The sequence below is a fragment of the Tachyglossus aculeatus genome, chromosome 9 (genome assembly GCF_015852505.1).
Source record: "Tachyglossus aculeatus isolate mTacAcu1 chromosome 9, mTacAcu1.pri, whole genome shotgun sequence".
In the NCBI taxonomy this organism is placed as follows: domain Eukaryota; kingdom Metazoa; phylum Chordata; class Mammalia; order Monotremata; family Tachyglossidae; genus Tachyglossus; species Tachyglossus aculeatus.
In genome coordinates, this window is record NC_052074.1 from 46,406,308 (window position 1) to 46,427,139 (window position 20,832).

The 20,832-nt window shown below is 40.8% G+C and overlaps 1 protein-coding gene across 1 annotated transcript; it reads right to left on the minus strand.

The window, feature by feature from the left end:
• Positions 1 to 1,460: 1,460 nt before the first annotated feature.
• On the minus strand, positions 1,461 to 7,167 carry ERMN (ermin). Its single transcript, XM_038751489.1, has 3 exons — positions 6,628 to 7,167; positions 6,145 to 6,237; positions 1,461 to 2,403 (listed from the first exon to the last, which is right to left on the minus strand). The coding sequence occupies exons 1-3, from the start codon at positions 6,875 to 6,877 to the stop codon at positions 1,856 to 1,858; spliced, it is 891 nt and encodes a 296-aa protein (XP_038607417.1). The 5' UTR covers positions 6,878 to 7,167; the 3' UTR covers positions 1,461 to 1,855.
• Between the last annotated feature and the right edge of the window lie 13,665 nt (positions 7,168 to 20,832).

Genomic DNA, 20,832 nt, shown 5'->3' on the forward strand with positions numbered 1-20,832 from the left:
TTATTTTTAAAAAGTCTTAACATTTTGACATGTAGAACATATAGGCCCTATCATATATACCTAGAACTATGTGATGTAGGAAGATTATCTGAGTAAAATTAACTGTCTATGGTATTCAAAACATCTGGATGTCATTATGTTCAATATTCACAACAATTTAGTCCATCAAATTTTTATCATTGATAACCCCACCCAATTTAGTGCCAAAGGCTTACTTAAAAGGATAGCACTTCCACTTTCAGTTGTGACTAGAAGTTTCTTAGTTTTTCAACAGGGAAATTTTATTTTAAGGCAAGATGAAAAGGAGAGGTAAGATTTTGGATGCTAAGGACAGGATATGAGGATGAAAATTTTACACATACTTTGTTCTGAGTTTTCAATGGAGACATTTTTACTAGCTAAGAAGTTTGGTGTTTTTTTATACTGTCTGTTAAGCACTTTCTGTGTGTCAAGCACTGGGGTAGATACAGGATAGACACAGTCCCTGTTTCTCATGGGGTTCACAGTCTAAGAGGGAGGAGGATTTAATCCCCATTTTACAGATGAGGTAACTGCAGCATAGAGAAATGAAGTCACTTGCCCAGGGTCACACAGCAGACAAACGGTGAATCTGGGATTAGAACTCAGGACTGATTCTCAGGGCTTTGCTCTCTCCATTAGGCCATGCTGCTTCTTGGGTGTCAATTAACAAAAAGGTAAAAGAAGTCACAATTCATTGGTTTGGGGCACTCCAATTTTCTAACACCTCAGAATATACTCCGTGAACTGGCAAACAAAAGGTCAACATCTACCAAGCAGACATTTCTGGGCCACCAACTGCTCAAGCCCACAGCAGACAGACTGAAGGGAACCGTGAAGGAACTGAGCATGTAGGTTGTGAACGATATCAAAGTCAGCCTCAGATCGACATCTATGAATAAGGAGAAGGGAAAAATCCAATTATTGCAAATGTGTCACCTAATCCCCTTAGCCTTGGAATAATAAACAATATTCAATTACCTCCTCCAAGAAGCCTTCCCTGATTAAACCCTCCCCTCCTCTCCTCTTATCCCACTCCCTTCTGTGTCACCCTGACTTGCTCCCTTCATTCATCCTCCCTCCAATTCTCATAGCACACACGTGTGTGTGTGTGTGTGTGTGTGTGTGTGTGTGTGTATATATATCTGTACATATTTATGAATGTATTTATTTATATATATTAATGCCTGTCTCCCCTTCTAGATTGTGAATGGAAATGTGTCCATTTGTTGTTATATTGTACTCTCCCAAGCACTTAGCACAGTGCTTTGCACACAGTAAGCACTCAGTAAATATGATTGAAAGAATGAATGAATTATTCTTCAGTGGAACTAATCCATTTACCAGTTTGTGAGGTTTAATATCAGGCCTACTATGACTCATCAGATTTTGGTGACGTTTGAAAGCCATCAACTGAAAGGACTTCAAAACAGAGAAAGGAATCATTGCGCAGAGCAGTTTCCTTTATTTGGTTACTAGACTGACTAAATTTACCAATTACATTGCCAGACCACTACCAGACCCATTGATGGCATTGATCATTGAATCCTCTGCATAATCCATTAGTAACATTTTTCATTTCCTGAATCTTGTTACAAAAATGAGAGCCAAAGAGTAAGTTTAGTATAAACTTGATTTAAGGTTACCCAAGTCGATTTTTCCCCTATAGCTGCTTCCATACTATTTTATAGCAAGTGTGAAGGCTAGTCTTTCAGAAAGTGTTATGAAATTATACATTAAAGAATGAGATGACTAAAGGATGGTGTGAAAAGATATGTCTGGGGAAACAAAATGATCTCTAATTTCATTGGTCATGCCTATTCATCAGCACGCCAGTTTATAAGTGCATCATGGACTCAAACTCATCAATTCTTTGTCTTGTGTTTCCTTTTCTGATTTTCCGATAGGATATTGTGTTATACCTCGAGTAGCTATGCCTGGAGATGTCACTTTTCTTCCCTGAGGCTGGCTGCTCCTCGGGCGTTGCAGGCTGGGAACTCAAACTTGGACTGCTTGGAGGGGTGCTATCACTGCCATTTTCTTCCCTCTTGAAGCAAGAATCCTCTCTGTTCTCTTTCTTAAGTTCTATCAACCGAACCTCATCGACGTCTTCATCACCATCATCACCGCTAATGTCTTCATCATCGTAATCTTTCTCTTGCTCTTCATCCTCCACTTCCTCAGTCAGTTGAAACTCACTTCCATCTTGGGTGCATTTCTGAGACATCTGCCACTCCAGATCTTCTTCGACTTCTTCTGCCTGGGAGGTCTCGGTTTTCCTTCCTCCTCTAACTCTTCCTCCTTGAGGTTTCACCATACTCCTCTCTTCCTCACTGGTTACTTCCTGGTCATTACTGCTGAACAGATTCTTGGCCACCTGTAGCCCTGTAGCAAAAGTGAAATGGAAGCTGAGAGGCACAGTACCATAGAAGCTCCCACTGGCTAATCTCTCTACTGCTTTTCTAGTTATATTTTGTCTCACCAGAGCTAGCCTAGCTATTGTTCTCCACTAAACCATTGCTGACTGGTCTTAAGCAGTGACATATCTGAGACTACGGCAGGGTACACAAAGCTGCTTGTGTATTATGTGCCAAGATGCCATGCCACAAAGTTATGTCTGGGTAGATGGCTGTCCTGGAGCCAACAAAAGAGATACCGCCGCTCAACCCCATTTAACACCCAACTTGGCACAGTTCCCTAAATTGTTTCTATAGCAGAAACAATTCTCAAAGGGTCTCCTCTTCCAGAAACTTCATTTTCTGCCATCCCCCAGCTTTACCTCCCTTCTTCCTTGCCAATCCAGCCCTCTACCTCCAAAATCTGCTCCCCCTTCCAGCTCCACACACTTACATACAAATCTGTAATTTTATATATTTATATTAATGTCTATCTCCCCCTCTAGACTGTAAGCTCACTGAGGGCAGGGAATGTGTGTATTATATTGTACTCTCCCAAGTGCTTAGTACAGTGCTGTGAACACAGTAAGCCCTCATTAAATATGATTGAGTTGGGTCATGGAGACTCCAGTAGTAGTAGAAGTAATGGGATTTGAATCGGTTGTATTTATTGATCGCTAATGTACCTTAGTGGAGCTGGGCAGAGGTAGAACAAGACCCAGACTGCATGCAGAGAGGATCATGGGCAATTGCTGGTGGAGACACAGAAGGTTTTCAAGAGGCAGGACACCTGCTTGGAAATTTATTTCTCTTCCTACCTCCAACTCAATCTATCAATCAATCAGTGGCATTTACTGAGCGCTAACCATGTGCAGGGAACTGTACTAATCTCTCCCAGAACGCTCTAACATCTCTACACCATGAATCCTACCCAAGGATTCTAACAAGCTCCGGTTATTAAGATTGTGAGTTTATTATGGTCTAATTAGTGTCTAAGAATGTCCCATCTCAATCTTAAACAATTTGCAATACTAATAGTTTCCTATCCATCAATAGCATTTATTGAGTGCCTACTGCAGGTACAGAGCACTGTATGAAGTGTCTGGGAGAGTGAATAGGCATAATCTCTGCCCTCAAGGAGTTTATAAAATAGCAGAGGAAGACAGATACTAAAATAAATTATGTAGAGGAAGAAGTAATTAGAGCTTAAGAATACGACCAGAAGAGTAAGGGAGGCATGTAAACACCTGAGGTGTTAGGTGTCACGGAAGTGCTGAAATGGCAATTAGGAGAGATTATAAATTAATTTGGGAAGGCTTCCTGGAGGAGATATGATTTCAGACGAGTTTTAAAAATGGGGAGAGTAATGGTCTGTCAGATGTGAAGGAGGAGGGAGGGGGAGGATATGAACAAGAGGATGGGGGGATTGATGACACTGGGGCGCGGTAAAGAGTGTTAGCTCAAGAGAAACAAAGTGTGCAAGGGGAGGCATAGTGGGAGAAGAGTGGATAAGATTGGAGGATGGGGAACAAGAGTTCTTTTAAAGCACCTAAAGTGTTGTGAAGGATTTGCTGTTTGGTGTGGAAGCTGCAGAGAGTGCCAAGATCAGCAATGAACGATTTAATTTTCAACTATAGAAGTTGGAATCATTGACATTTGGGGTGCATCTCTTTGTAGGTCATCCCACGCCCCCTTTTACATTGAGTGCCCCTTGATGTTTTCACCTCCTCAATAATCTCCCCAGCACTTAGAAAGCAAATAGCTTTGCACATTGTATGCGCCTTTGAAATGGTCAGGCGCTAGAAATCTCGAGTCCTGCAGGCCACTTTTAAGCGTAAATAGAGTCTTCCCCATCATTTTTGTTATCCAAATGGATTCTTAAGCATGATTTTTTTTAGCACAAGAGTGATATACAGTTGTTACTCAGGTTTATCATACCTATGGTGTTTGTGTGGGCAGGAGGGAATAGGAGTGGCCTCTGAATGTCTCTGAGGACCCATTCAGGTCTGGCTTCCCCCATTCAAATGTGGCAGACTGTAATGTGCTGGGTCTTTCCTCACAGTCCTCCATGGCACGTCTCTATTTTAAATGCTTAAATGTTGCAACAAATAGCCCAGTACTCTTTTTGCCTGTGGGGGCCCAAATATTAATTTGGCTAAATTGATGATTTACTAAATAGCTGCCTGAAATTTAGAGATAAAAAGGCTTGTGCCTGGGATTTGGGGTTGTGAAAGATTCCTTGTTAAGCCTTATTATGCATTCATATGATGTTGTGACTGGAATCTAGACGTCTTCTTTAAGAGGAAATGCACCTTTATGATTAATTTCTCCAGTGGACTATAACGGAATCACATGATATAAGGAATGTCCTCTCTTTTTTCTACTTTTTTGAAAAGAAGTACTATTGAATTGAATTGAATTGAATTCTCCATTCTGAGAATCATACTTCATGAGACCATGCTGGACTGACACTTGGGGTCTGATCTTGTTTAGAGAATGAGAGTTGATTTCAGCTGTGTCTCAGCATTAGATTTTTGGGGGCAGACACTCTTTCCTGGATCTGTTTAGCCTTGTCTGGGCATAGCACACGGTTGAAGATATTAATACTTGCTAACAGGAGACAAACAGCTCAATCTCAGTGCAAAATATTTCATTCCACTAAACTCGTCTCTGCAGATTGGCCAGAACAATTGGGAATGCTTTCAATGTTGGAGAAGGCTGATAAATCATGACTGCTTTATCCGCTCCTTATAGTCTTGAAGGTCTGGATGGATTTCTGAGATTGTTCATTCAAAAATTCACCATCCAATCCTGGGCAAAACTGTTGCTATCTCTGGCACTTAGATACCTATTTATGCCCATCCTCAGCACTCATCTATATACATCGATCCAACTGTACATTCAGTTAGTTATCTTGATTACTCTGTTGCAAATATTTTGTGACTGAATCCCAAATTAGAATTTGAGTTTCTTGGGGGCAGAGAATATGAGTAGCAGTGTGATCTAGAGGAGAGAGCATGGGTCTGGAACTCAAAAGGACTGGGTTTTAATGCCGGTTCTACCACTTGTCTGCTTTGTGATTTTGGGCAAATCACTTAACTTCTCTGTGCCTCTGTTACCTCATCTGTAAAATGGAGATTTAAACTGCAAGCCCCATGTGGGACATGTATGCAGCCTAATCATCCTGTATCTACCCAAATGCTTAGTATAGGGCCTGGAACATAGTAAGCACTTGACAAATATCATTTTTTATAAAAAATAATATGTCACTTGTTTTGTACTCTCATGTTCTTAGCATTGTATCCTATAAATAAATCCTAATAAATGCCTTGACTACTATTACTAGTTTTACTATTACTACAAGTACTACTACAAGTACTACTATGAGAAGCAGCATGGCTCAGTGGAAAGAGCACGGGCTTTGGAGTCAGAGGTCATGGGTTCAAATCCCGCCTCTGCCAATTGTCAGCTGTGTGACTTTGGGCAAGTCACTTAGCTTCTCTGTGCCTCAGTTACCTCATCTGTAAAATGGGGATTAAGACTGTGAGCCCCCCATGAGACAACCTGATCACACTGTAACCTCCCCAGTGCTTAGAACAGTGTTTTGTACATAGCAAGTGCTTAATAAATGCCATCATTATGATTATTATTACAAGTACTGCTACTATCACTACTACTATGACTGCTACAGATAGTTAAAGATTATGTATAAAGAGAAAGTTTTCATTACCTGTCCCTGATGTTACTTCATCAGCTCTTGCTTCCTGCAGGGAGATATTTGCTGCTCCCTCTTGGACAGTGGAGACAACTTCCTCTGTTTCTCCTTTAGAAAATGTAAGATTGATGTTTCAATATTTTATAATGCAATTCAAAAGGGATTAATTAGGCAACCCGACCCCTACGTAACAACGTCTCTGAAACTGCAACTACACTGACTAGAAGCTACCTATAATGCCTTATTTAATTCATTTTTGCAATATTCCTTTGCTTCTTTCATGCTCATTAATCTAAACTTTATTTTTCCCTTCATATGCCTTTACCTGGCTGACTCTGACTCCCCTTATTCCGACATCCACCTGTCTGCTGAAGAAGAATTTATGCCTTTGCACTTATACTAGATCCCATTCTTGACAATAGTACACATGATTAAAAGGCCACAAATACCCTCCCAACAAGAGCTGTCAAATTTAAAGAAGGATCATAAATATCTTACCTTCTAACTGCTGCTTTCCATCCAAAGACAAAGACAGACCTCTATATAGCAGATTTCCCTGGGGATTTTTGCATTCTTCCTGATTTCTTCTTGAGAGTGGTGCATCAGTGGTGTCCGCAGAATCACTCGGAACAATGTCAAAAGACTTGGTCATTCCTTCACTAATTTCAGTGCCTGCAAGTTGAGCTTTTTCAGAAAACATATCTCCATTGCATTCAGTCACACTGGTTGACCCTGGAACCTCCGTCATGATTATAGACAGGCCCAACTATTAGTTGGTGAGGAGAAAAGAACTCCTTGTCCGTTACCTTCTCTCCCTTAAAGTCCTGGTGTTCTTGTCCCAGCTGCAGGAATGGAAGATGCCCCACTACTGTCTCTTCACTACTCAGCAAGCTTCGCCTGAAGTGGAGTAAAAACAGGACAGAGTAGTAGTGTAAGGATTTGTCTGAAATTTTCCAGCAACCTCCTGTCCATCAAACTAGCCAATCAGCACCTTTTTCGTTGCTTGGCATCTTACATTTGCATAATTAAATGGACCATTTTCATTTACATAAACAAACTGAAGAAATATAGCTTTTGTGCTGGCATGCAGAGGAGGACTTTCAGCTTGTCTGTCCCGTGGTAGGGAACAGTGATTGTTGTACTCTCATCAGAACGGCTCTTTGTGCAGAGCCATTGAAACAGGAGCCTTGATTGTTCCCCAAGCTTTAATCCGAAGAGAATGACCACCTTTCCTCGTATTAGTTGTATGTAACCCGCTTAACATTCCCAGAGAGGTTTGGTTCTGGTAAACTTCCAACATCACTGAGCAGACAATGGCTTCGTTTTGCATTCATTAAGGTACAAATGAGCTTATGGCTAAACTGTACATGCTGTTTTATACCAGAACAACACATTCTTTTGTTGTTGTTTGAATTTTGGCCTATACTCTTAATAGCGTTAACAACAATGGCAGTTACAATTAGGAAAGACAACAGTAGCAAGAGTCATCTGGACAGAGAAGAAATTGGGTTTTCTATTGTGATGTGAAATGAGACCAAATGGAGGCGGGTGGTGGGGGGGGCGGGGGGAAGTGTACAAGAAAGTTGCCTTGAGGAAGAGGGCTTGTCTTGGGGCTGGAATATGAGGTATTACCAAAGGGAACAACAGAGACAAAGTCCCAGGGGAGCCTGGTAGGAGCAAGCCTGAGGAACTCCAGTTTTCCTATCTCTCCTGTGCCTTTGCAGAGGACAAATAGACACCATTATTGCAGGCATTTGTGCCTCTGCCCAACACAGAGACTATTTTTAGCACAACAGGCAGGGTGAGGATTAGGGACAGAGTTTAGGTGTTTACTGAGGAGGTGGATTTCCTTAAAGTCTTCAGAGGACTTGGGGAAGCTGAAAAATAGAATGCTCTGGCAGCTTTTTTTGAATTTAAAGGCTGAATTTGATTCCTAGTAGTATGTTGGGACCATAGGCCCCACAGAAAAGTCCAGAAACCCCTCATGGCACTTTTATCATCATTGTCAAGGGAGAATCCAAAGTGTATTGTTCATGCTTGGGGCAAGATGTTTCTCCTGGGAAAAGGAATTCCTGGACTAAAGACTGTGGGTCAAAATCCAAGGTAGGAAGAATGAGGTTTTGGAGATACTGGGACAGTGGCTGTAGTATACAAAAGCAATTATAGATGCTTTCTAGAAACATTTGGGACTGAAATGTGACCCAAGTATTGAAAATTCAGGTTATCGAAATAAACTTGGTTTGCCTTTCTCAAGCATACCTTTGGCCAATTCTGTTAGGTTAGCTAAACTTATTTTTTTTTATGCACATTAGCTTATAAAACAGGTCATTCACATTACAAGCAGAAATATAAATATTTGAAGAGCCTCCCCAAGCTAAAGCTTATAGCACAAGCCTCATAGCACTAAGTCTTACAATGAAGTGAATCAGATTTTCTAGTAACCATTCTTTTCTATCTCTACTAGCAACATAACAGCCCACATTATTGGGAGGGCAGAGACAGCCGATTTCATTCATTCATTCAATCGTATTTATTGAGTGCTTACTGTGTGCAGAGCACTGTACTAAGCACTTGGGAAGTACAAGTTGGCAACATATAGAGACAGTCCCTACCCAACAACAGGCCCACAGTCTAGAAGGGGGAGACAGACAACAATCACAACCCTCTCCTAGGACAACCATCTCTCAGTGTCAAAGGATTCTGAGATCTTGCCACCACTCCATGAACTCAATGGGAACACATCAAGGTGGGGGCAGCAGGCAGAGTTAGTTTTGTGGTGTGCTTTCCTGAGTCTCGTAGCGACTTCAGCCTCAGAAACAACAAATTAGAGGCTTGGTGCAGGGGGATTAATGATGGCATTTATTAAGCACTTACTATGTGCAAAGCACTGTTCTAAGCCCTGGGGAGGATTGATTTATTGAGCAGAACACTCTCTTAACCTGCTCTTGCCCAACCAACAGGAACCAAGCCTGGAAGCAGTCTCTCTTCTGTGAACTCAAGTGAGTATGTGTTTCAGCTGTGCCCTAAGTTGCCGAATTGTAGCACCAGCTCTGGTGGCAAACCTATGGGTATTATGCCTGGCACTTCAATGCCTCGAGCCTTGCCCATCCTTGCTCTTCCATTCTCTACCTTCCAAGACCTGAGTTTACATGAGAATTTTATTCTCTTCTTACACTAACTTCTCTGGGGCTGTTTTGACATTTTTCTGGATGGCTAATAGTTTTTAATCTCATCCGGTGGGACATCAACACTGAGGCAAAGAAAGTGACACTAACAGCCCTGTCAGCTTCTGCAAACCAGCAGCTCACATATGAAAAAAAAATCAATATTTTTCATCTTGTCATAAGGAAGAATGAGGTTCACATAAATGATTCATGGTGTCAAATCTTGTTGACAAACAGATAGCAATAGAAAGCTTTTTTGTAGCACTAGAATGATGGTAATAATAATAATAATAATAATAATGGCATTTATTAAGCACTTACTATGTGCAAAGCACCGTTCTAAGTACTGGGGAGGTTACAAGGTGATCAGGTTGTCCCACGGGGGGCTCACAGTCTTAAATCCCCATTTTACAGATGAGGTAACTGAGGCACAGAGAAGTTAAGTGACTTGCCCAAAGTCACACAGCTGACAATTGGTGGAGCCGGGATTTGAACCTATGACCGCTGACTCCAGAGCCCATGCTCTTTCCACTGAGCCACGCTGCTTCTCGTAACTCTGAGAGAAACATGCTATTGGCATGTAGACTGCCGGGAGTTTTGTTAATGAAGAAAATAGTTGTTCATTCATATTCTTGTTACTTCCGGTAATTTAGAAAGAATATTTATGCTTGCACAAATGTTTGCCTTGACTCCATCAGTCAGTCAACACATCAGTAATATCTATTGAGTGCTTACTCTGTGTAGAACACCGTACTAGGCTCTCAGGAGAGGACAATAGAGTTAGTAGACACAATCCTGACCCCAAGGAGTTTACAATCTAAGGAAGGGAGACAGACATTAAAATCCCTCTAGATTGTAAGCTTGTGGTGGACAGCTTTGCTAAACTGTACTCTCCCAAGGACTTAATACAGTGTTCTGCACACAACAAGAGCTCAGTAAATGATTGATTGGTTGACTCTTCTTTAATTATATAATCCCAAATGCTGCAAATTCCTTGATTCATTTAGGATAACCATTTTTCCACCCCAGCTGTTTTTCCTAGTGAGAAAGGGAACTAGTGATAGGCTTGCTGCATTCCCTATAATCAGTTGCTTAGAACAGTGCTTTGCACACAGTAAGTGCTTAATAAATACTATTTTAAAAATCCACTAATCTATCAATTGGGGTTGTTTTTAGTGCCTACTGTGTGCATTGTGTTAAGTCCTTGAGAAAGTACAATATAATAGAGTTGGTAGGCAGGATCCCTGCCCACAAGGGCCTTCCAATCTACAGAGGAGCTTACCTTTCACAGAGGAAAAACAGACTATCAAATTGTCATTTGCATTAGCATAGAAGCATTTTTAAATGCATGGCACCCATTCACAAAGGTGTGCTACACCTGCCGTTTCAGCTGTAGAACTCCTGGAATTAAAGATGTTCTGTTTAGTTACATTTCCCCATTATTTCAGAAAAGTGATTATTATTCCCTGCAACAGGGCATGGAGTTGTATTGATCTCATAACAGAGAGCTGCAGTTGGCAAGGAATGGAATTTATAGGCTTTGAAAATTGGATTGATAGATCACAACCCTTAATGAAGAATCTGGTTGAAGGTAAAATATGCTTTTCTTCTGGGAATTTGAATATGTAGTCATGAACAGGATGCAGTTAGGAAGCAAATGTTTCCCTTCCATGGTAATCTGAAGTAAATCCCACAGTTCAGGTTCTTTATTCTATACACCATCTCAAATTCAGCTTGGCAGTTTTGGCTCCAGAATGAAAGGGATTAGTTTTAAGAAGGAGACACTCAAATCACAGTAGACTAAAATTGGTGCCCATCAAACTTGCATCCAAACCAATATTGCACCAAAACTTGGAAAGTTTGAATGTTTTTTTTCAGAAATGAATCAGCGGGACAAGGGGGAATGGCCTCCCCCTTCTTCCCAGGGGAGCATGGTTCTCCCACAGTTCTTCCCTGCAGCCTGGGTGGAAGAGTCAACCCATGCCTGGTGCTAGACTATCCCTTTCCTTGCCCCCCCCCCGCCACCAACCCTACCCCCATTCAAAACAATACACAAACAATCCCACTTCCTTTTTATCTCCTCCCTTAACCACTAATCACAGCCCCTTCCTAAACAGGAGGGGCAAATATGGTCCACTCTTGCTTACCCATAATGAAAATGAACAAGGGAGGGAGGGTGTGTGTGTGTGTGTGCATGCATGCGTGCGTGCGTGTGTGCGTGTGTGTGTATCTATAGGATGTGCACTTCTCCCTTGCTCATGCTCATCATATATATATATATATATATATATATACATGTAATTGATATTTATATAAATATATATATATATATAATCTGACTACCTTAAATCTATCCCAGCACTTAGTATATGGTTAGAGTCTAATAAATTTCATAATTATTATCATCATCATTCTACACTCTGGTTTGAAGGCATTTTTCATTCTTTTTAGGGAGAAGATGCCACAGAAGTAATATCCCTGGCATTATCATTCCTATCATATTTATTTTCAGTGTCACCAGGGATATAAGACAACATGTTGTGATTCAAGGAAAGGATGAAACAAAAATAATTAAATACATTTTTCTTATTTAAAAAAAACATACCCCACAGTGAGTCACTACCTCTACACGGCAATGACAGTGATGGGAATGTGAATAAATACAATTTTTCCTAGGATGTTTTTGATGATTTCATTGAGATAAAATTCATCACGGAGAGCAGGGAAGATTCCATTGCTCTCTGTGAGTGAAATCAATCTCCACCAGACCCTTGCTTAAAGGTGCACACCTCAAGGGTTTATTCTTAGTCCACCAACAGGGTATTTAAGAGCTGATGGAGATTTTCCTCATTATTAGAGGAGAGGATAAAGTTTTGTGAACAAAACTGAGTTAAAACCTCTATGTGGTTATTAGTCTATTCTCTAAAGGCTTAAGGTGGAAGTGAGACAAGAGATTAACGTTCTCACAGCTCATGGAAACAGGAAGTGAAAGAAAATGGTATTCAGTGTAAAATGCAAGAGGATTTATTTGGAAGAAATCCAGAGGGGTGTGGAAGGCAGTACAGACTGGTACCAGTATGGGGCACTGGTAAGAAAGTGGCATAATAATAATAACAATGGCATTTATTAAGCACTTACTATGTGCAAAGCACTGTTCTAAGCACTGAAAGCACTGCTCTAAGTGCTGGGGGGATACAAGGTAGTCAGGTTGTCCCATGTGGGGCTCAAAGTCTTAATCCCCATTTTACAGATGAGGTAACTGAGGCTCAGAAAAGTTAAGTGACTTGCCCGAAGTCACACGGCAGACATGTGGTGGAGTCGTGATTCGAAACCATGACCTCTGACTCCCAAGCCCGGGCTCTATCCACTGAGCCATGCTGCTTCTCTAAGCTAACGTTCAAAATACATAGATAAGATTTAAACAGGAGTGAAAACAAAATGATCAGAAATGATCAGATTTACAATCTTCACATTCTCAATCTTGAGAAATAAAATACTTACAGTGACTCCGAGCCCCAGATGGGACAACTTGATTACCTTGTATGTACCCCTGTGCTTAGAGCAGTGCTTGGCACCTAGCAAGCACTTAACAAATACCATAATTATTATTATCTTCGTTTTCCTTCTCTTTTTTTTGGAAGTTTGTTGTGGGCAGGGAATGTGTCTACCAGTTTCCCAGTTTTTCTCTCTGTCTTGGGAAGATGTGCATGGGATTCCAAATGTTGTCCTTTAAGGCCATGGCAATGGCAGGGCAACTGTCATACCAAACCTGCAAATTAAGAAATTAAAAAATGACTCCTAAGAAGGAAAATTCTGAAAAATGCCGGAGAGTATAGTGGTAGGAGTTTTAAATAAGCAAGTTTTCCAGAAGGCTTCTTTAAATTGAATGCCACCTGGAGAATGATGGGGGTGGTGAGGTTATCCAGTTATATGGGTAAGAAATTTAATAATAGCAATAATAATAATAATAATGATGGTATTTGTTAAGCTCTTACTGTGTGCAAAGCACTGTTCTAAGCGCTGGGTAGGTTACAAGGTGATCAGGTTGTCCCATGGGGGGCGGGGGGGGGGCTCACAGTTTTAATCCCCATTTAAGTTACATTCCTTCCTGAAATAATGTTATTTTTCTATGGCCAGAAAAGTCATGCTAACAGAATTTGCAGAATTTATGTAAATGAATTTCAAGGACTTTGATATAGCGCTTCTGGCTAAAAGCTCATTGTGGGCCGAAAATGTGTCTGTTATATTGTTGTATTCTACTCTGTCAAGGTCTTCATGCAGTGCTCTGCACACAGTAAGTGCTGAATAAATACTATAGAGTGATTGATATAACCCAGAAGCATCTTGGTTAGTATTGATTTGGTTCATAAGCAAGAAGATGACATCGTTAGCCAAAAACTGCCTCTGCTCAACTTAAGAGTGGGTAAGGGGAAGGAAATGTGCTTTGGGTTTGGCCAAAGAATCCTTCATCATTTCTCTGCTTTTCAAAAAGAGGAGGGAGGACAGTTTTGCCTGGAAGCTGTCCAAGCAAAAAGGACCACTGTGATTCCTGAACTTGCAACTACAGAAACACAATCAGCAGCCTATGAGTTAATAGGCTGTTGCCTTAAGGCTTCTACTGCTATCTAGGGGTTAGCCTCTTTTCAGGCTGTAATAGTTCCCAAGGGCAGAAAATTCTGCCTTCAATCAATCAATGGTATTTATTGAGAGCTTACTGAGTGCAGAGCACTGTACTAAGCACTTGGGAGAGTACAATACGACAGAGTGATTGACAATCCCTGCCTTTGGTGGTCTTATAACCTTAATTCAATGCACTGGACTTGTTGGAGATGGAACTGAGTTTAAGGGATAGCGGAGCAAGTGAAAAACTTATCTGTTGTTTATTTTAATGTCTGTCTCCCTTAGATTGTTTCTATTTACTCTACTCTCCCAAGAATTGAATACAGTACTCTGCTTAGTTTAAAAAGTCAACAGTTACCATTGATTGATTGCTCCCCATATTCAAATTCATAGCACTCATCTGGGATATGCTGGCTAATCTAAACAGAAGGGGTAAATTCTTCAAGCGAGTGATTATTTGTGAGATAACTGGGAGATAACTGAGTTTGGGCTTCATGAATCAAATCAGATATTGACCCCAACCAGAAAAAGGTGGAGAAGAATTGCAGATTGTGGACTGTATCAACTCTGTTATACTCTCCTAAGTGCTTAGTACAGTGCCCTGCACACAGTAAGTGCTCAGTAAACACAACTTATTTATTGTTGCCTCACATGTGGAACGATAACTGGTGAGCAGGGAATTAAATGGCAGATTCATTTATTTCCACCTTTGTTGGGAGGCCAGTTTGTGGGACTCCCAGGTTATAATTGGAGCTCTGCCATAGACCCACTGGGTGATGTGGGCCCAGTCACTTAACTCACTCAACCTTAACCTCGGTTTCCTCATTTAAAAATTGAGGATCAGAGACCCATCATTTCCATGTGGTACAGGGGCTATTTCCAATCTGATTTATCTTGTATGTACAAGCACTTAGTGCAGTTTCTGGCCCATAAGTAAGCACTTAATAGGGACAAAAATACTAATATAATTATCATCATTTTTTAAAGTGCCTTCTGGGCCGATCAATCAATCAATCAATCTTATTTATTGAGCACTTACTGGGTGCACAGCACTGTACTAAGCATTTGGGAGGGTGCAGTGTAACAATATAACAAGCAAATTCCCTGTCCACAACAAGCTTACTGTCTAGAGGGAAAGACAGACATTAATAGAAATAAATAAATTACGGATATGTACATAATTGCTGGTGTTGTGGGGGTGAATAAAGGGATTAAATCAGGACAAAAACAATGATCTGGATGATAATTTTTCGTACTGATTTGGAAGGTTGGTGTCCCTAATGATTCATTCAATGATATTTATTGAGTGCTAACTGTGTGCAAAGCACGGTACTACTAGGCACTTGGGAGAGTACCATACAGTACAACAAACAGACAAATTCCCTGCCCACAAGGAGTTTACAGTCTACAGTAACGAGCTCACTATTTGGCCCTTTTCATGTAAAGGATTCAGAACTGTTTTCAAACACTGACTCAGTGACCCTATCCATGCTCAGGTTGGCAACCGTATTTCCCCCCTACCTCCAAGTTAGAAGTGCCTTGAAATGATGAACTCCTAGTTCTCCATCCTTTACCAAAAACTGAGCCCTGTCCAAAGGAGAGAAAATGAGTTTGTTTACCTTTTCTATTATTTTGTAGTCAGACTTTGGCAACCACAGGATATTTCACACCTGAACCACATCAGAGAAATATATCCTTGAGTCACCACCTACCTAGAGAAAAGTCTCTGCCTTCAGCTTTCTGCTTCTGAAAATGATTTAGCTTGCCAGAGCTCAACAAGGCAGTAACACACATTCTCTTGGATGGATCAGAAACTCGTGCCTGCTTTCTATAAAGCCCCACTTTTGACTCCATTTCAGCAGCCAGTAATAGAACTTAATTGTTCTCAGATTAATTTTAAGTTTTTGTATTTTTTTTTTGCCAAATGAGCCCATAAAGGCACACCAACTTCTGACTTCTTCTTAAAGGCCAGAAGCTGCACATGCAACATCCTGCAGTTTTCTAGATCCAGACAGGCCAGGATATGATAATGCACACAATCAATCAATCAATCAATCAACCATATTTATTGAGCACTTACTGTGTGCAGAGCACTGTACTAAGTGCTTGGGAAGTACAAGTTGGCAACATATAGAGACAGTCCCTACCCAACAGTGGGCTCAAGCACAATGCCCTACAAATTCTAGTGTATTCTCCCAAGTGCTTAACCCAATAGACATGCAATACTTTTAAATAGGAATTATTGACTGATTAATTGATTTAAACTAGATCTCCATCAATATGTTCATGCCTAGCACCCACACTTTATAAAGCCATAGAAGTGTGCTGATAAATCAAATGTCAAAATACTTGGGCAGCTGTGAAACATACGGTTTGGTCATTCATATTTTTTCAAAGAGATAAAGTTATAAAAATGCAGAAGGTGTGCTCAAACCTGGAATCTTGGGATTTGTTAAAGGTAATTGTGGTAAACTCCAGATTATTATCAGTAGTAGTAGTAATGATTATTAATGATAATTATTATTATTATTATTAGTTGTAGTAATAGTATTTATTAAGTGCTTACCGGGTGCCTAGCACAGTACTAAATGATTGGGAGAGTACCACACAATGGAGTTGGTAGGCACAATCCCTACCCTCAAGGAGTTTACAATCTAAGATAGACATTAAGATAAATTATAGGGAGAGGAAGTGGGCTTAAGGGCATGCACATATTAAACTTTTTAGAGCTAGCTGATTCTATGAAGGCCCATTAAAACATCGAAGTATGAAAAAAAGCTACCGGTGTCTATGTCAAAAGGAATGTACTGTCTTAGCTGGCCTGAGAAAGAGTAGGGCTGACAGGATGAATCAACGACCAAGATATCTTATACTTAGAGGAAAATGGAGGAGAAAGAACACAAGTCTCAAAATAAACAACAAAAAAAGAACAGGTTAGGCAAAGCCTGAACCAGAAGTCAATTATTTTTCAGTTTTCTATCTTCAAATGATGCTTTTAGAATCATAATAATGAGTTCAAATTTCCCAAGCCTAAACTTCTGTCTCAGTCTAAGCTGGACAACTTTGGAAATAGCACTGATTTAGGCACTAGTCATTAAGTTCCTTCTTCAAGAGTCAGTAAACACTATACATATATGCCTTTTCATCTTTTCTTTATAGACCTAGAGAAGCAGCATGGCAGAGTGGATAGGGCATCGGCCTGGATGTTAGAAGGTCTGGGGTTCTAATCCCAGCTCCACCAGTTGTCTGCTGTGTGACCTTGAGCAAGCCACTTTACTTCTCTGTGCCTCAGTTACCTCATCTGTAAAATGGGGTTTGAAACTATGAATCCCACTTAGGACAAATACTGTGGCCAACCCAACTGGTCTTTAGCCACCCCAGTGCTTAGTACAGTACCTGGCACATGGTAAGTGCTTACCAAATACCATAACAATAATTATTATTCTTATTACCTATCTTTTCACCAGTCTTTTCCAGTGATGACTCTTTCCCTCCTGCTCCCCAGGAATGTATTTTGACTGCTGTAGGGATACAGCAGTTCTGTAAAGGAGCACCTTTACTCGTCCACATGCTCGGGACCAGGCCTTCTCAGTATTCTCTATTTCCATCTTGATAAACTTGTCCCTGCTAGCATGCTCCCTGAGCTCTCTGTCATCATCAGCCACTCATTTTCCCCATTTATTCTTGGAAATCATTTCCTTGACCTCCAACATTTTCCAGTAAAGATCTTGCTTCTTTGAAGATGAAGGAAGGGAGAGGAATGGGGGGAAGGGGTGGAGGAGAGAGTAGAAAAGTAGAAGAGGGAAGGGAAAAAGAGGAGAAGAGCAGAAAGAATAGGAAGGAGAAGAGAGAAACTGAAAAGAGTGGGGAAGAGGGAGGAGCATATAGGAGGAAATAGTAGAGGAAAGAGGAACCAGAAAGAAAAAGTAGAGAAAGCAGAGAGAGGAGACAATTTGAAGAGTGAAGTGAGATCCTTAGCACTGAGAAGATTATTTGTTTGACATCTGTTTGCTATTTAATTGCTGATATTCATTTTTATGATTTGTAACTGGGTTCTTACCCTTTTACTTCTAGTGTTTTCACTGTATGTTCCCATTTGTCTTTCCCATTAGATTGGAAGCTCGTAGAGAGCAGGATCCATGTCCTTAACTAACAGTGAACATTTCCAGAGTGCTAGTTCAGTGTCTGCATTCAGAAGGGGCTCCAAAGCTAGGGCTGATGATGTTAACTGGAGGAGATAGAAGCAGGAGAGGAATCAATCAATCAATAAATCATTTGTATTTATTGAGCACTTACTGAGTGCAGAGTACTGTACTAAGTGCTTGAGAAAGTACATCATAACAATATAATAGCACATTTCCTGCCCGAATGATTTGAGGCAGTTTAAGTTATCCCTGCTCTACATCTCTCTTACGAAATTATTCCCACAGTGTCTTCAGCCAAAGGAAATCCTGCTGCAGATAGTTCTGCCAGGTTCCGGTTCCTTTTATATTTCACATCATTCCTCTACTGCTCCCTCTGATTGCAACACTGCTGACTAGAATTAGCAAACATTCCTGGTTAGAATAAACATGTAAATCCAGTTCTCTGGACTAACTACAAAAGGCAACCTGCAAGGAGACTGTAGGAATCCTAGAAAGGTATCCCAACTGGAAGCACTGGACCAGGGCGACAGAGACATTGTTCTCCCAAAACATTTCAGCTAACTTTGAGTTAAAGGGTGTATGGAAAGAGCATATGCGTGACTAGAAAAGCAGCATGGCTTAGTGGAAAGAGCACAGGCTTGGGATTCAGGGGTCATGGGTTCTAATCCCGGCTCTGCCACTTGTCAGTTGTGTGACTTTGGGCAAGTCATTTAACATCTCTGTGCCTCAGTTACCTCATCTGTAAACTGGGGATTAAGACTGTGAGCCCCACGTGGGACAACCTGATTACCTTGTATCTACCCCAGCACTTAGAACAGTGCCTGACACATAGTTAAGTGCTTAACAAATGCAATTTTTTCTCTTTTATTCCACCCACATCCTGTTTTCTAATCATGCACACATGTTATGGCTCTGAATTCACCACAGAAGTGTCACATTGTGGTCAGGAAATGACAACATTGCCTTCAAAGATAGAGCCAGTTAAAGCTCTTCCCCCAGTCTGGCCTTAATTTGCTACACACTTTTGGTATCTATTTTTCTGAGGGTTTGAGGGAAACATCTCTCAAGCAGTGTGGCCTAGCAGATAGAGCATGGGCTTGGGAGTCTAGTGGTTTGTGTCATAGTGGCTAACCTGTCTTTTAGCAGATGACTTCACTGTAAGAGTTAACTAAGAAATTTGTCATCTCCCCGCTGGAGGCTGAAAGAATAATCATGAGTTGGATGGGTGGTAGGTCACCAAGTCACTTGGGTTCCCCTGATACCACAGACTCTTGTTTGATTCTATTGTCCCTGGATCACTCTCACCCTTAACCCCACATTATTATGTTTTTCTGCTCCTGTGTTTGTGTTTGCTTGGGACAGTGGGCCAGCAGGGGAGGGGAGAAAGGAATGGAAAAAGAGCAGAGACTCTCTGGGTGATTCACCATTAAGAGTTCTTCAGTGACTTAGAATCTGCTGCTCTGGATAGCCCAAGTGAATTTTCATTAAAAAATAAAAGCCACTTGGAAAATCCCTCCAGATCAAGACAATATCAGGGATGAGGAGGTAAATATGGCCCAGAACACTTCTAATGTCTTGGAAAGTCTCGCTGAATATAATTAAATTCACATTTTATAAACCTCATTTATATATATACACTTGATTCTTTGCAAATCCACACAACAATCTTCCTGATTAAACTGAATTAAAATACCTGACTGTGAGTCCCGAATTGGACAAGGACTGTGTCTGTTCTGATTGTATATTGCATTTACCCCTTGGCACATAGCAAGAGCTTAACAAATACCACAATTATTATTGTCAGGAAACATACCTTGTGTTGCTTCTGTTGTATTGCCCACGTTTTAGTGCAGAGTAGTGCACTCAATGTGTGCTAATAAATAAATATTACAATTACTAATCCTACCCCTACTAATACTACAATTTATCACCACTGCTACTATCATCATCAGTTTGTTATCTTGCTGCCTAGATTCCACATAGAGGTGTTGTTTTTTAAAGGTGTGTCCCATCTATGTAAACTGAAGCTAATGTGATTCAAATTCTGCTTTCTTCCCACTCCTCCCCAACCTAGGTTATTACCCTTTTCCACATGTTCTAAGGGAGTCCATCAGTTGCCTAGAGGCATTAGAAATTTGATCATGGAATCCTAGAACTGGTAAGAATCTCCAGGTGTTGTCTGATACAGGCAGGTGATAGGCTAATTCACCTGGGCCCAGCTTTCTGTTCCTTTTAGGTCCTGTCTTTCCAGGGATGGAGACTGTAGCTTCTCTAAGGAGCTTGTACCAGTGTCTCATCAGCCTTACCCTGAAGGTTCTTCAGCATATCCTCCTGAATCTCCTCCTACTGCAACTTGAATCCATTTCCTTTTCCTTGGTTAAATCTTCATGGCCGACATCCCATGAAACCTTACATTTACTGGAAGAGGGTTATTCAGCCTCCCTTCAGTGTTCAGTCCAAACTAAACCTCTCCAATTCCTCCAACTATTCCTCATAGGGTCTTTTCATCCATGTCTTTTGTTAATCTTGCCATTTCTCTCTGAACTCTCCCAGCTTCTCTGCATCTTTAAAATGTGTGAGGACCAAAACTGTACAAAAAGCACCAAAACACAAGAGAAAACCAGACAACCTTTTTGTGTACACAATGTGACTGGGACTGTGGAATCCCACACCAAACTTCACCATCAGTGGTGCTTTCTTCAAATATGAAGGACAACTGTGTGTATATCTGTGTGTATGTGTGTATAAATATATTTATATTATAAGGGCAGAAA

Excerpts from the sequence above, each read along its gene's own strand:
- ERMN (XM_038751489.1), bottom strand. The coding sequence starts at position 6,877 with ATGACGGAGGTTCCAGGGTCAACCAGTGTGACTGAATGCAATGGAGAT. Across the intron at positions 6,238-6,627 it reads TGGAAAGCAGCAGTTAGAAG|GAGAAACAGAGGAAGTTGTC; the intron begins GTAAGATATTTA and ends CATTTTCTAAAG. Across the intron at positions 2,404-6,144 it reads TGAAGTAACATCAGGGACAG|GGCTACAGGTGGCCAAGAAT; the intron begins GTAATGAAAACT and ends CTTTTGCTACAG.